The sequence below is a fragment of the Rousettus aegyptiacus genome, unplaced genomic scaffold, assembly GCF_014176215.1.
Source record: "Rousettus aegyptiacus isolate mRouAeg1 unplaced genomic scaffold, mRouAeg1.p scaffold_m13_p_10, whole genome shotgun sequence".
Taxonomy (NCBI): Eukaryota; Metazoa; Chordata; class Mammalia; order Chiroptera; family Pteropodidae; genus Rousettus; species Rousettus aegyptiacus.
The window spans coordinates 53,853,666-53,870,294 of NW_023416285.1; the positions used below are offsets into that span (position 1 = coordinate 53,853,666).

At 32.4% G+C, this 16,629-nt stretch overlaps 1 protein-coding gene across 5 annotated transcripts in view; it reads left to right on the forward strand.

Annotated features, from left to right (window-relative positions):
• The window catches only part of UGT2A2 (UDP glucuronosyltransferase family 2 member A2), a 41,478-nt gene that overhangs the window by 9,930 nt on the left and 14,919 nt on the right, over positions 1-16,629 (forward strand). For 2 of the 5 annotated variants that reach the window (XM_036227883.1, XM_036227885.1), the window contains exons 2-3: positions 2,360-3,114; positions 16,150-16,298. In XM_036227883.1, coding sequence (XP_036083776.1) covers positions 2,360-3,114; positions 16,150-16,298 — 904 coding nt within the window. The remainder of the gene's footprint in view (positions 1-2,359; positions 3,115-16,149; positions 16,299-16,629) is intronic. The other 3 variants (XM_036227886.1, XM_036227887.1, XM_036227888.1) reach the window with 2 other exon arrangements.

The window sequence follows — 16,629 nt, forward strand, 5'->3', positions numbered from 1 at the left end:
AAGACTAAGAACATATATATCAGCTATCAATTGATTCTGTTATCATCATTGTTCTTCACTGAATTAGATAATTATGTTATTGTCCTGAAGAGGCTACTTAGTGACAAATTGACTCCTTGAATGCTTCCTTTTTTTTTTTCTTTTTTTTATTCAGAGGAATTTAGGGCTGATATACATATTTTATTCTGGGACATATTTCAATAAGCTTTTCAGGGCTATCATAGCTATTGCTAGTGAGTAATCTCTGATTAATTATTATATTCTACTTACATGAACCTCAATAATTAAACAAATCTAAGTATTTTATAGATAAATTTTTAGTTATGCTTTGTACGTTGTGTTTTGTCTCCTTTTCATTGGGAGGTCATGAGAGCAACAGATTTCTTTACGGAGATACTTCAAATTCTCTTCACTAGGCCTATTCTAATGGCCATCAAGATTATTTATACTCTTCTTTTGCTCTTTTGTTTCAAAATCTAAGGGACTGCCACTATATACAAATTAATTCTGACTCATAAAAGGACACAAATATAATCATTCTAAATGCATCACTTCTCTCTCCTCTCTTTCTCTTTCTCTGCTTTCCCTGTCCTTTTATTACTTGAGGGCTCAAAATTACACAATTCAAGGTTGATTGACTGTGAAGAGCAAACCCACCACTGATTTCTATTTTTGATTCTTGGTTTTCATCCTTTTAATCACTTTATTTGTTCTTATTTTCTCTTTTTAAATGGCAGCCTCTAATAGTTTTAACTTTTAAAATAGCATTATTATATAGTTGCCCTTGTTCTGTTTGTCATCCACTAAGAATCTCAACTGAGAGATATCATTATATCCATGTGTAGGCAGCCATTCTGTAACCATCCCACTGATTTACTAATCAATCTTTAAGCAAATTTATTAAACTGCTGACATTACTAAGCTCTTGCTCTGAATCAAGGGGTTTGCAAAGCAGGTTTGCAGACATTATTGCTAATCTACAAGGTAGTTTAACAAATTAGTATTAGTATCTTTCATCAATACATGATAAAACCAAGAATGAGAGGGTCTAGGTAATGAATTTGGGCTCTTGAACTCTAGTGTCCACCTAATTTAATCTACTTACTACACAGTGATTAGCCGGAGGAGACAGGAATGAGAGTGAGATTGAGCCAAAGCGAGGTATGAAACAGGCCTTATTAGGGTCTGCGGGTGAGGTTCTCTGGTCCCGAGGAAAGGGGCCAGAGAAGTCACGCACGTCTGGGGTATAGGCATGGTTTTTAAAGGTTTTGGCCCAGGATGTTGGTGGGGTTACAGGGCGGGGACTTCTCTGTTTGGCTGATCTCGCCACCTGGGAAGTCTTTGCTGTAACTTTGGTCGTGAGCCGTCGGCCATCTTAGGTATTGAGCCACCTTCCTGCTGGCGTAATGGCGCCCATGAGCAACCGAACACACAGCTCTGAGGGAAAAAGTATGTTGTTTCTTAGTGTGCCATGCTCTATGTCTTTGACTTGTGTGTGAAGATATCATATGGAAGAAAGTGACAAATTCACTATAATAGGGAGACAATGATCAATTTGCTTTATCAGAGAAGAAAACTGTCCTCCATTAAATGTGTAGTAATTTACTCTATAACCTAATTAATCTAAAACATTTTGAGGTGTTTGACCAAATGTCCTCTAAGTGATGCTTGTTTTAAACTTCTTTCTAAATATGAGCCATGGGGAAATGATAATAATGCTAGTCATTGTGCATTGCCAAAGTTTCTAAAACTTACAAAATTGAAGCATAACATTGTATAAATCCAACAACAAGTCAAATGATGTTATGATTATAGTCCCGATTGTACTACTTTGTCATATGTTTTAAATATGCAACTCAACATTAGTTTCATTATTCATGCAACTGAGTAAATAGATTATGCCACACAAGATTGTGAAAAGAATTGAATAAGATAATACATGTATAAATGTATTGCAAAGACATACAATTTAAAGTACTATAAGTTATGACAAAGTGGCTTTAGCAGTGAGAACTGTTATTTTTCATTTAACCTAATTTTGGAAAAATATATTAAAATGAAGACATGTTCTATAAATCATAGTTATTATGACGTAGTACACAGATACCAGGCTTCAGACCTGCCTGGTTTTATTTGTTTGTTTTGTTTGTTTGTTTGTTTGTTTGTTAAAATAGAACCATATTTCATTTCTGTTGTTGAAATAATCATGTTAATGCACATAAGAATTTTAATTATATTGTTTTCCTTTTAATCTATAGATCAATTGACCTATGAATGAGTGTAGTCATTACGTTAAATATTATTTTATTTGAAAAAGCCCTTCTTGAATATACTTTGAAAGTTTCTTTTCTTCTAAAAGGAGCTACAGTAGGATGGTTTCCGTAATGAATATCATCATGCCTAAGAAGTTTGTCTGTCTGCTGGTTTTTAATTTGACTCTGACTGAAATAGTTCTCAGTGGGAATGTGCTAATTTGGCCAACAGACGGTAGCCATTGGTTGAATATTAAGATCATTCTAGAAGAGTTGACTCAAAGAAATCACAACATGACCGTACTGGCTGCATCAAAAACTCTGTTCATCAACTCCAATACTGATTTTCCTGTGAATTTTGAGGTGATACCTGTTTCTTTCAAGAAGAGCGATATAGATTCCTTAATTGAACATATAATAATGCTGTGGCTAGATCATAGACCAACTCCTCTCACACTCTGGACTTTCTACAAAGAACTAGGAAAACTCCTAGATACTTTTTTTCAAATTAATATGCAGATCTGTGATGGAGTATTAAACAATCCCGAGTTAATGTCAAGACTTCAGAAAGGTGGTTTTGATGTGCTGATAGCTGATCCAGTAACAAGTTGTGGGGACTTGGTTGCTCTGAAATTAGGAATTCCATTTATATATACTTTGAGGTTCTCTCCAGCCTCAACAGTGGAGAGACACTGTGGGAAAATCCCAGCACCTACCTCTTATGTACCTGCAGCCTTGTCAGAACTGACTGACCAGATGACCTTCAGTGAAAGGGTTAAAAATACCATATCTTATTCTCTGCAAGACTATATATTTCAGTCCTACTGGGGAGAATGGAATTCATACTACAGCAAAGTTCTAGGTAAGTCTAAAGCATTCTCTTATTAATGATTTCAGAAACATTACTTATTCCTATTGTTAATATAGCAAAAGGTTCTGTCTCACTGCATATGCCAAGCTGAAGTAAATATGCTTATTATGTCTTCAGACAAGTTCTTGACCATTATCTTTGGATAAATTCCTTAAAAATGGAATGGTGGTATTAATATGTACGCTATTAAGGCAAATAATCTTGTGCCTCTTTAAGCAATAGCTTTTCAATGTGTGAATGAATCTTCAAATACAAATGAAAGTACCTTCACTCAAATTAATTATGACACTACCAAAAATACCTTAGCAAAAATTTTGAAGTGATACATGATTTACTTTCCCTCCTTGATTCTTCTTTCTTTTCTTTGAAGAAAATTTCTAAAGGCTTAAGGTTGGGCATGGGAAAACTGAGTTCATACCTTCCACTGCCTCTCACTATCTCTCCATCCTTAGGCTCCTCTGGATTTTGGAGCTTGCATTGTCTTCAAGTTAATTTCTCAGTATCCTTTAGCAAGCCTCAAGGTTCCTTGCCTTGCAGATTCCTTATGAGAAGCAAACAAAATAATGCAAACTGTCAAGGCCAGTTCTGGCTGGCTATTTATATTACTTATATTTCTGTCCTTCGTGAGCCTGCTTTTCTTTATTTTTCTATTCTCTTCTGCCTTGAATGTTTTTTTTTTTTTTCCTGTACATCGATAGTACCAGGGGCATTCATTAACAGCAGGAATTGTTAGTTGATGCAAATATCAGTGGTTCTTTCTTACAATGGCAATATTCAAAATATTATTATTTTATACACTCCTCTCCTCCTTCCTCCCTCTCTCTCTTCCTCCTTCCATTCTTTTCTCCTTAGTTCCCTCCTTTCCTTCCTTCCCTCTCTCTCTCCCTTTCTCCTCCCTCTTTTCCTTCCTTCCTTCCTTCCTTCCATCTTTCCTTCTTTCCTTTCCTCCTTCCTTCCTTTCTTCTTTTCTGCCAGCTTGCTTGCTTTGTACAAAAAAGTATTTATTGAATGCTAACCCAGTACCTACAACTTTTCTACATACTGGGAATACAATAATTAGCAAAACAGATCAAAATTTTTATTCTACCCCCATAAAGGTTACATTCTAGTAAGAGGAGACAGACAGCAAATAAACAAGCAAACAAACAAATGAATGAATGAATGAATAAATAAGTAAGTTAGTAAGTAAGTAAAATATATAGAATGTTAGACTATTTACTAAAGTAAGAAGACTGGATAGTTCTGGAAATAAGGTTGCATTTTTAAATAAGATGGCCAGGGAAGGTCTCAGATGAAAGGATAACAAAGACCTGAGGGTAATGAAGGTGGAAGCCAATGGGCTCCCTAGAAGTAGAGAATTTCAGGGGTAGTAGATAAGAGTAAGTGCAAAGGCCTGTGGCAAGTCACAGTTTCAGAAATATTCTTACTGTATCTTGATATTAATCTTACCTTTTGCAAGTAGAATTTGCATATATATTTTTTTATTTACTACATATTGGAATATTCTGCATCCAATTTTTTATTACTTAAACTTGTAAACTTCATCATGGAATTTTTCTATAGAGAGGACTAAATATATCACACATATAACTAAACAAGTGCAAGGTAATTTGAATTTGCATACACTTTCGAAGGTATGATAATTAGAATTTTGAAAATAAAATTTTGTTTTTATAATCTTTAAATACTACTTAACTATATTTTCTTATCTCTGAATTCCAAATCTCATATGCCTTAAAAGACATTTTGCTATAATTTAGAAATTAATCATATAATTATTTTCTAGGACATCTGAAATGTGTTTAATAATAATTATCACTGTCCATATATGTATCACAGACTGACTATTATAGGTACTGAATGAAATAACAGTCTATATACCTTAAATGAGAGGGTTACAAAACGTAAGATGCTAAAGGGTCTTGAAAAGCACACAATTTTGTAGGTTCAAATTCCACCTTCTAACCGTGTGGTCTCAGGCAAGTAGCCTAAACTCCGAGCCACAATGTGTCTTGCTGTTTTAAAATTATTTCTTTTGTACTCTTAGGAGGATCATATGACACCTCCATAGCATATGCATAGATATGTTATGTCAATTATAAAGAATTACACTAATGTTGAATGTTTTTCACATAAACTACATAAGAACTTTGCCATGACAAAGCCCTAATTATACTACCATGAAGCTCTGTACATAAAAAGTAGTCAATAAATATTTGCAGATAATAAATGGCCTCTGTGGTGTACTAAATTGCCCTTCTCAATAGAAACCATGTCAAATTATATAATGTGTGAAAAAGCCATTGTGAAACAGAATGTTCCCAACTTCTCATTCTCATAGAATAATAATCTATTCCATAAATCCCACATCTTGAGAAATTAAGTGTATTATTTACTTAAATCCTTTATGTTCTTCATGTTACCAAACATATTTGAACAACAAATAGCGACCTTGAATATTTTATTTCAAGTTCAAATATACTATCAGGAAGAAATAGTATAATCCAATTTTCCTTTTGTTTGCAATTACATTTTTCAGGTATTAGGAGCACCTGGAAACTGTAAACTGATACTAAATTAGGGCAGGTACCTTACCTTTGATATTATTGTGTTTGAACAAAAGAGATTTAATAACATATCAAATTTCTGTGGAGTTTTCATTTCAATGGCTGTTTTTCAGTTCTATGGGGGGGGAAAAAAAAGAGACCAGAAAAATAGCATGTTTAACAACAGTAAGGAAAAACGCCAAATACGTATACTGAAGAAAATAGAAGTTGAAAGAACTATCTAGCTGCATTGGTTAAAAATCCTTTTTTTATTTATCAGAGAGATCATCTAAATCTATGGATGACACAAATAAAAATGTTTATCAATTCAATTTTAAAATACTTTTGACACCTAATGGAACAGGAATATTTGGGAATAAGACCATTATTGTTATTCATATCTAGCAGTGACTCTATTACAAATCTTGCCTAAGCCAAGTGTTCTGCAGGACATCTTCAACTTGCACTGAGCCAGATCTCTCCCCCAGCCCTTGACAGAACTGCTGTCCAACATGTAGATTATTCTCATGTGGGTAGGATTTGGGACTAGCCTTAGCTGCAGCTATGGAAAAGCAATGGCTTGAACACTGTAGTAAAAATAGTTTAACAGGTAAGGCAACTTGGATGGCCCCATTTTGTCTGTGTCTTTTGGTTTCCCTGTCTGTGTCTATCTTTCCCAGTGCACTGCAGATGAGTAGAGTGAGTAGCGTAGCCAACTTTCACCATATCAGTACCATGTTCATTCCTTGTTGACTTCTTTTTCCCTGCTGCTAAATTTTAGATGTAGTCCCTACAACTAATACTGTCTTTTTCCAGCTCATGAAAAAAGATGAGCCTCTAAACATTTTCTCTCCATCCCACTTACCTAGAACTGGGCTAGACCACTCACATTATTTATAATAGATCTCTGGCTCCTTTTCTGGGTCCAGTATTTTGTTTGTTTTTCTGTGTTCTACTGCCATTCTAATCCACATTCCTGACCTTCTACCCCTTTTATTTCTATATATTTTTTTTTAACTACAGTTGACATTCAATGTTATATTAGTTTCAGGTGTACAGCATACTTGACTATCTCTGTTAATCTACCATCATATGAGTTTTCTAATTCCTTCTCATATGGAGCTTTCCTGTGGTCAGTGCTGTGAGTTTTGTTTTGTTTTGTATAGCCTTTCGCTTGAGGTAAAACATAATTAAAGATTTCCCAGAGAGAGAGAGAGAGAGAGAGAGAGAGAGAGAGAGAGAGAGAGAGAGAGAGAGAGAGAGAGAGATTGATTTATAGCTCACTGAAATTTCACAATGTAAACCCACTGGTAACAAAATATTATTACATCTCATAACTGTTTATCATTCCTCATACCTGTCCCTACAACTTTCAACTAAGGGTGAACATTTTCTTGCCTTCTAATACCATATATTATTTTTGCCTGACTTTAAACTTTGTAAAAATGAACCACATATTATGTACTCTTCTTAATTTTGCTTCTTTTACTTAACATCATTTGAAAAAATATTTTTCCAAGTTGTTTCATGTAGGTATAGTTCATTTGTTCATTCTCATAGTTATATACATATTCTATTGAATTAATAGATCACATTTTGCTTATGCAGTCTACTCTCAATAGACATATAGACTATCTTGGTTTTGGTTCTTTATGATGAACACTGCTGTAAACATTCTTGTACATATCTTCTGGTAAATATACATGTGCCATACTGTTAGGTATACATGAGAGTGAAATTGCTAGGTCATAGGATATGCCTATCTTTAGCTCTAGTAGGTATTATTAAAATCTAGTTTAAAATCAAATGATTGTACCAATTAATAACCCCATCATCCAGTTACTAAAATTCCAGTTGTTCTCCATTTCTACCAACACCTGGAGCTTTCCTTGGCTGTTTTTGTTTGTTTTGTGACCATAATGTTGATGTGTAGGGTTTTCCCATTATTTTTTATTAAGGAATAATTTACATGTGGTTAAAAAAGTACATAAAGTATATAGTGTGATTTGTCAAATGTTTGTACCTCTGTAACCAGCCCATCATTCTCTTGGGTCCCTTTTTAAGAAAGCTACTCTTCAGACTTTATCTTAGACACTTCTGAGACAATATTTCTTACCACTTTAGTTTCAATTCTTCATTCTTACTCACTTGTATTTTTTTCTTTTGTGGCCTTTTTAATGCATCCTCTAATTATTTTAATTGTAGGAGTAACGTAATTACATTGTTACGTGTGTTCAGTTTGTGATCCATCAAGAATCTCTGATCTAGTCCTCTATTTAATGATTCTACAGTTAATTAATGCCTTTTCCAATTGTACCATCTTTATTGTTAACTTAATAAATAAACAGTCTTAGTAAACACCTACTTAGTACGAAGCACTTTGATAAGTACATTGAAGATATTATTGCTAATTCACATCCCAAACAGCCAAGAATGATCATTATCTACTTTTTTTTGATACATGAGGTATTAGTAACTCAGAAAGATTAAGTAATTGCTAAGCTCACAAAATATGTATTTGAGCAAGAAAAAAACCTAAATATATTTAATTCACTGCATAAAGAAATGTATGGTTCCCAAGAATAAGCCATTCCATAGTTTTCAGGTTTGTAATTTATTTTTTTTTTAATCCAGGTTTTTAATTTTAGAATCATGGATAGGAAAAGAAAAAAAACAAGACTGCCCAACTCCCTCCCACCCTTTGCTTGATGATCCGGTGTTTCCTATGAGCATTCTCTTATCCAACTTACCTAAGGACATGACTATCATATCTTTTTAACTTGACATAATTTGTTTTCAAGTTAAAAACCTTTTGAGTATTTTGGTGTAAACTGTATTGTTATAGAGGAGCATATGGTCCTGAGTTTGCAGAACTCTGCTCTGCCTTATACAAGGCTGCATCTCAGCAAAGAGCACATAAGGCCCAGGTGCTCTTGGCCGCCTCTCCTGCTTGTGTTCATGCCATATGAATTTAAATATACAGTAGGTTCAAATAATATCATTTTGTTTAACGTTGTTTTGTAGAACTTTAATGGAAAAAAAACAAACAAACAAGGATTCCGAATGGGGGTCACTGGGTAGAATTTGTACATTCTCTCCACATCTATGTGGATTTTCTCCGGGTACTCTGGTTTCCCCCTATATCCCAAGGATGTGCATGTGAAGTGACTAATATGTTTAAATTGTCCCAGTGTGAATGAGTGTGAATGTGTAAGTAGCCCTTCAGAGGAAAGATGTCCTACTCAAAGTAGATTCCTGTCTTGCACCCTGAGTTATAGGGATAGGCTCCAGTAGCTCATGACTCTGAACTGGAATAAGCATACTTGAAAAAATGGTCTTAGCTGTTTTTATTAATTTTTTGAATGTATATATAGCTCAGATTTATTTTAGTGTTTAATGTCAGAAGTGTTTTGAGTCTTTAGAAGTTTGATGATTTTGTGTGTATGTGACCAAAAAGATGTTATAAAAACTTAACTCTTATTTCTATCAATTAGGCTACAGTAAAATTAGTTTCTTTTTGAGATAGCAGTTTCCAAGAATACATCGTGTTAAGTGAGGACTTACTGTACTCTTAACTAGCTCCTGAGGAGAAAAAGAACTATTGCTATTTTTATGACAGTTAAGAGTGACTATTTAGTTTAAAATAACATTTTTACTGAGTCTCTGTTTCAAAAATATATTATTACTTTTCACTTTTTAAAATCATCTTTTGCACCTTCTTGAGTGTTTACCAGTTTCTTATATGGGTTTTGCATATTCGTTGTTACACTTCAGCCAATTGATTTAACTTTGTTGTTGTTGGATCATAAATAGGTTTCTCTTCATTTTTATTTTACTGGTCATTTGTATACATAAATCCTAAAGATTCGTATAAATTTGTATAAATTAAATCCTAGTTTTAATTTTTATATGTTTTAAATTTAGTTGAAATGACTCATAAGTTAACTTGCTCATTTGTCATGTGAAAAAATATCAATTAATTCCTATTATATACAGTGTTTTCTTTTGTAAATCAAAATAATCAAATTTTGTCAACTGTTTTTTCCACCTAAGTCGAAAATTATATAATTTTCTAACTAAGTTAATAGAGATGAATGGATTTCCTATTATTAGATTATTTCTGGAATGATTTTACAAAATACCATCATGCAATTTCTTTAGAGTTTCAGAGCCATATTATAGATATTTTATAAAAGTAATCTTTAAGTTTTCCTTCTTTTCCCATGTTTGTACACTTTCAAAGCTTTGTTATTTTCTGATATTTTAAGGTTTAGTATAATATTTTTTTACACAAGATATAATTGACATATAATATTGTGCAAGTTTAATGTGTACAAAGTAATGATTTGTTATATGAATATACTGTGAAATGGTTATCAAAATAAGCTTAGTTAACACATCTATCATTTCATATATTTAAAATTTGGATGTGTGTGTGTGTGTGTGTGTGTGTGTGGTGAGAATTTTTACAAACTACTCTCAGCAACTTTTGAATATACAACACAATATTGTTAAATATAGTCACCATGTTGCACATTATGCCCCCAGAACTTATTTATCTTACGACTGGAAGTTTGTACCCTTTGACCACTTTCACCCACTTCCACCACCCCCAAATCCCCAACCTGGAAACCACCATTCTACTCTGTTTTCATGAGTTTAGCTCTTTTTTCCAGATTCCAAATAAGTGAGATCATACAGTAATGTCTTTTTCTGTTTCACTTGTTTTACTAGCACAATGCCCTCAAATTTTGTTCATGTTGTTACAAATGGCTGGATTTCCTTCTTTTTCCTGGCTTATATATATTCCATTGTATATACACACCACAACTTCTTTATTCATTTATTTGTTGATAGAAGCTTAGATTGTTTCCTTATTTTGGCTATTGTGAATAATGCTGCAATGGACATGGGAGTGTAGATCTCTTAGACACAGCGATTTCAATTCCTTTGTCTATATATCCAGAAGTAGGATTGCTAGATCAGATGGTAGTGCTATTTTTAAATTTTTGAGAAACCTCCTTACTTTTCTCCATTGTGACCGTACCAATTTATATTCCCACAGAGAGGGCTCAAGGGTTTCCTTCTCTCCACATCCTAGCCAACTCTTGTTATCTCTTGTTTTTTGATAATAGCCATTCTAACAGGTGTGAACTTATATCTCATGGTTTTGATTTGTGTTTAATTTGATGATCAGTAAAGCTGAGCATCTTTTTTGTACTCGACCATTTATATGACTTCTTTGGAAAAATATCTCTTCACTGGATTATATACTATTGTTGTTGTTGTTTTTGCTATTGGGTTGTATAAATTCCTTATATTTTTTAAATAGTAACTCCTTAACAGGTATGTGGTTTTCAAATATTTTCTACCATTCTGTAGGTTGCCTTTCATTTTGTTAATTATTTTCCTTTGTTGTGTAGGATTTCAGTTTGATGTTGTTTCATTTATTTATTTTTGCTTTTGTTTTTTATGTTTTGGGTGTCATATCCGTAAAATTATTGCCAAGGCCAATATCAAGGAGCTTTTTTACTTAGATGTTTTATGGTTTCAGTTCTTATATTTGTTTTTAATCGATTTTGAAGTTAATTTTTGCAGTGGTTCAAGATAGGAATTTGATTTCTTTTTTTTTCCATATGAAATTTTAGTTTTCCCATCACTAGTTATTGAAGAGACTGTCTTTTCATTATTTTTTGGCTTCCTTGTCAAGTATTACTTGACCATATATGCATTAGTTAATTTCTGGGCTTTCAATTCTGTTCTTTTAGTTTACATATTTGTTTTTATACCAGCATCATACTGTTTTAATCACTATAGTTTTGTAATATAGTTTAGAATTAAGAAGTGTGATGCCTTCAGCTTTGATCTTCATTCTCAGGATTGCTTTGGCTATTCAGGGTTCTTTATGTTTTCATACAAAGTTTAGAATTGTTTTTTCAGTTTCTGTAAAAAATGACAATTAAATTTTAATAGAGGTTTCATTGTACATACTATGAACATTTTAATAATATTAATTCTTGCGATCCATGAACATAAGATACCTTTCTATTTATTTGTGTCTTCTTTACTTTCATTCATCAATGATTTAGTTTTCCATGTACAGATATTTCACTCCCTTGGTTAAATTTATTCCTAAGTATTTTATTGTTTTTGGTGCAATTATAAATGAGATAAAATTAATTAATATTTTAAAATTTATTTTTCAGCTGTTTTATTTTTAGTGTATAAGAATACAACTGATTTTTGTATCCTACAATTTTATTAAATTAATTTATTTCTAAGTATTTTGCTGGAGTCTTTACAATTTTCTGCAGATAAGATCAAAACACTGTGAACAATGACAATTTTACTTGTTTCTTTCTGATTCAGAATACCTTTTATTTCTTTTTATTGCCTGATTTCCCTGGCTAGGAATTATGGTATTATGCTGAATAGGAAAGGTGAGAGTGAGCACTTTAGTGTTGTTTTGAATTTAGAAAAAAAGTTTCAACCTTTCACCATTAAGCATATTTGGATTTTTTGGTATATTTTCTTCTAAAACATCTTGGGCTTGGGAATTCATTGCAGGAGAGTCTTTGGCAATTTTTATACTTCCTAAAATTTAGAAGTTTCTCTTTCTACTTGTGTCAATTTGCTTAATGTTAGATAGAATAGATGATGATGATGATGATGATGATGATGATGATGATGATGATAGATGATAGCTAGCTAGCTCGATGATAGATAGATGATAGATGATTGATAATAATAGATGATAGGTGATATGTGATTGATTGATAGATTAGATAGATAGATAGATAGATAGATAGATAAAACATTATAATGTTATCCTTTATCAAGTTGTCAAATGTATTTTCTTAGAGTTCTGAGAACTAGCTTTTTAAGTATCTTTATAATTATTTTCTTCATATTTTTAAGTTTTTTATTATAAATTTTTCTACTTTTCTTATATCCACTGCCACATGCAGTCATCTCCCACACCGATTCTAGTCTTGGTTATTTATCTTGCTTTGGCTAATGTAAACTAAGTGAATGTAATACAAGTGACCCCTTAAAAATGGAAACTTTAAAGTTTAAACTGCTCTGTGAAACTTTTGTTTGTGGTTTAACTTAGCATGCTGAATAGTGTGGAACACATGGCCCCAAGATACTCACCCACAAAGATATTAGCCAAACTGCAAAACATGCAAGTAATGGCCTCTCTGGTCAGCTAATCCCCGGCTGACCCATGTTCACATGAATGTGAACTAGACCAGCCCAGACAACTCTGTTTAACCTAGATCAGAATCATGAGCAGAGTCATGAGCTAAATAGAAAATTATTAAGACATTAGGCTTTGGGTAGTATGTCATTCAATAATGGAAAATGAATGAAAAGACTTCTAGCTTTGAGTTACGCCATTTGTTAATTCTTAGAATTCTACCTTGCCTTAACCTCGACATAGTACTCTCTTTTCTGCACGTCAGTATCCAATGACATACTATAAATGTTTAACGACTGGCTTTCTGTATTAAAAGAAAATAACGATGATGATGATGATGATGATGATGATGATGATGATAATGTAAAGCTTCTGTAGCATTTACTGATATCTGTGGTATAAATTCTCCTATCTTGACTAATTTCAAGCTGCTGGTGATATAACAGCTAGCTTGAAAAACTTCTAAATATTAATAATTAACTATTATGAACCTCTGGTAGCCAGATCTAGATAACCTTTGGCAGATCTATCTATCACATCAGCCTTGACTCATTCATATGTCAAAGTTCATAGACACTAGTTTTATTATACAGAAAAATGTTGTTCTTTTCAACAAATTTTGCAAAATACTATCTGAGCCTATAGATATGAGACCCACATTTTTCTTCATATAACAAATGCAAGCATATAAAAATTCTTTGCTTAGCAAAGTAGAAGCTTCTTTTTCATGAAGAAATCTATTCTCCAAGAGATATCTTGGGGAATAAATACCCTCCTCTGTAATTCATTTTTATAGCTACAGCGTGCCCCACCTCCACTATGTATATTATCAGTATATGTATTTTTAACACATACCATGTTTCACTCTTCAGGAACACTGTTTCTGTTTTTGTTTTTTTAAAAAATATCTCTGAAAAATCAAATGGATAGAATATCTCTATTTCTCCAAAATCTTTCAAAATATTTTTTAAAGATTACCTTCTAAGAAAAACATTTTTTCTAGGGAAAAAAAAAAATGTCATCTAACACTATGCCAGTAAAGAACTACTGTAACAATTGACTAATCCTGAACACTACAAGAGTCTTGAAATTTCAATAAAATATTTTTGATGTACTAGATATCTACAGAAAGAGAAGAGAAAAAGTGAGAAATGACAACTGATTGTTTATCTCATATAATATTATTTATTTCTTTTATTTAAAGATTTATAATTCCTTTTTGAATTTAGGATTTTTGAATCAAGCCAACTGTTCTCTACGTCATGGGTTTTTACCGCTTACTATTTCATTGACATGATCAATGTGCTCTTTACCTGAAAGAGTAGGCCATATGAACACCGTCAAAAATAAAAAACGTGAAGGCCAGCATGTTTTTTTTTTTTATTAACACTTGACAATAGGGAATCACAAAAATGTTGGATCTCGGATGTGTCACATTTTTCTAGCCTTTAGTAAAGATAATAGAAATTAAAAACCTGACCATGCTCTATATTTCATGAAGGCAATATTTTAAATAGAAATTTAAAAATATTTTTATCCACATTGTTAATTGAATACCACAATATTAGCATGATGTTGTTATAGAGTAGAAAAAAATTCTTCCCAGTTCTGGAAAAAAAAATTACTACACTTTTAAATGCAGGTGCTGCATTAGTCTGACAAACTTAATTCTTCTTAACTTTGTAAAATTATGTTAAGTCTTACCCTTTTGGATACAATCGATGGAAGAAGTAGTTTTAAAGTTGGACTTTATTAAAACTAAAAACTCCTGCTCTGTGAAATATATGTCAAAAAAATAAGAAGACAAGCCACAGAATGGAGATAATACTTGCAAAAGAATGTCGACATTAAGAATGTTGACATACCAGTAGTCTAATACTGATGCAGGGATAAAAATATTGGGTCAAGTAATAATTGAATGAAAAACAAAGATCGGTTGAATTCAATTTCCAATCCAAGATAAGAATATAATAAGAATATATTTTCTTTTTTTTTAAGACTATTTTTAAATCAATTTTAGGTTTATAGCAAAACTGAGAGGAAAGTAAAGAGATTTTTTTAATAAATGACTTTTATCCAAAATATATATTTTTAAAAGTATTAATTCTCAACAATATGCAAACATACAACCTGATTAAATTTATAGGCCAAAACAGTAAGTATCTTATTAAAGAAGATCTATAGATGGCAAATAAGCATATAAAAAGATTCTCCACATCATTTGTCATGAGGGAATTGCAAATTAAAACAACAATGAGATACTATTACACACTTATTAGAATGGCCAAAGTGGAACACTGACAACACCAAATCCTAATGAGGATGTGGAGAAACAGCAACTCTCATACATTGCTAACGGGAACGCAAAACAGTACAACCACTTTGCAGGATACTTGGCAATTCCTTATAAAACTAAACATACTCTTACCATATGATCCAACAATTATGCACCTTACTATTTACCCAAGGGGATTTAAAATTATGACTACACAAAAATCTACACATGGGTGCTTATATTAGCTTTATGCACAATTGCCAAAACTTAGAAACAACCAAGATGCCCTTCAGTAAGTGAATGAATAGATATGATATGATAGATTCAGACAATGAAATATTATTCAATGCTATAGAAAGATAAGCTATTGAGCCAAAAAACATGTGGAGAAATCTTAAATGGATATTACTAAGTGAAAGAATCCAATATGCATATTACTAAATGAAATAATTCTATCTGAAAATGTTGCATTCAGTATTATCAAACTATATGACATCTCACACTAGGCAAAATTATGGAAACTATAAAAAAGATCAGTGGTTGCCAAGGATTCGAAGTGTGGGGATGGCTGAATAGATAGATGAAGCATAGAAGATTATTTGTGCAGAAAAAGTACTCTGTCTGATACTATAGTAATGGATAGATGGATACATGCCCTTATATATTTTTCCAAACTCATAGAATGTACAACACCAAGAATAAACCCTAAAATATACCATGGAATTTGGGTGATTATAATGTGTCAATATAAGTTTATCAATTATAACATAAGTACTACTCTTGTGGGACATGTTGATAATTGGGAAGGCTATGTATGTGTGGAGGCAGCGGTTGTATGAGAAATCTCTTTATCTTCCTTTCAATTTCTTTTAACATCTAGTCATAATAAGTAGACTAGAAGACCTAGATATATTTTTTATTAATAGCACATCAGAAAATTAGTGGTACACTTTTTTCCTGAGCAAACATATATGCTAATAACCGCCCAACTTTATTTTCTTTAGGAAGACCCACTACATTATGTGAGACTATGGGGAAAGCAGAAATTTGGCTAATGCGTACATATTGGGATTTTGAATTTCCTCGTCCATACTTACCTAATTTTGAGTTTGTAGGAGGATTGCATTGTAAACCTGCCCAACCATTACCTAAGGTAAGTCTCTTATAGTGAAGGATTTTTGTATCTTATGATAAAAAACCTGATTTTCCTTTAAAGTTTACAGCCTACATAATAGACATGTGCCATGTGCTGCTGGATATCTTCAGTGTGCTACTCCAAATCTGTTTTCTAAGTCACCAGTGTCTCTTATGAGTGATATTACTGTTTGGGGGACTTTAATTTTTAAGATGAAGAATGAAGTGCTTTAAACAGCATGTTTAAAACATTTTAGTGTGTATAGTATGGGTACTAAATTGAAGGGACAGGAAACTAGAGCCTTGGAAGTTACTAAGGAGACTGCTGTAGTCATCCTAAGATGCGTGAT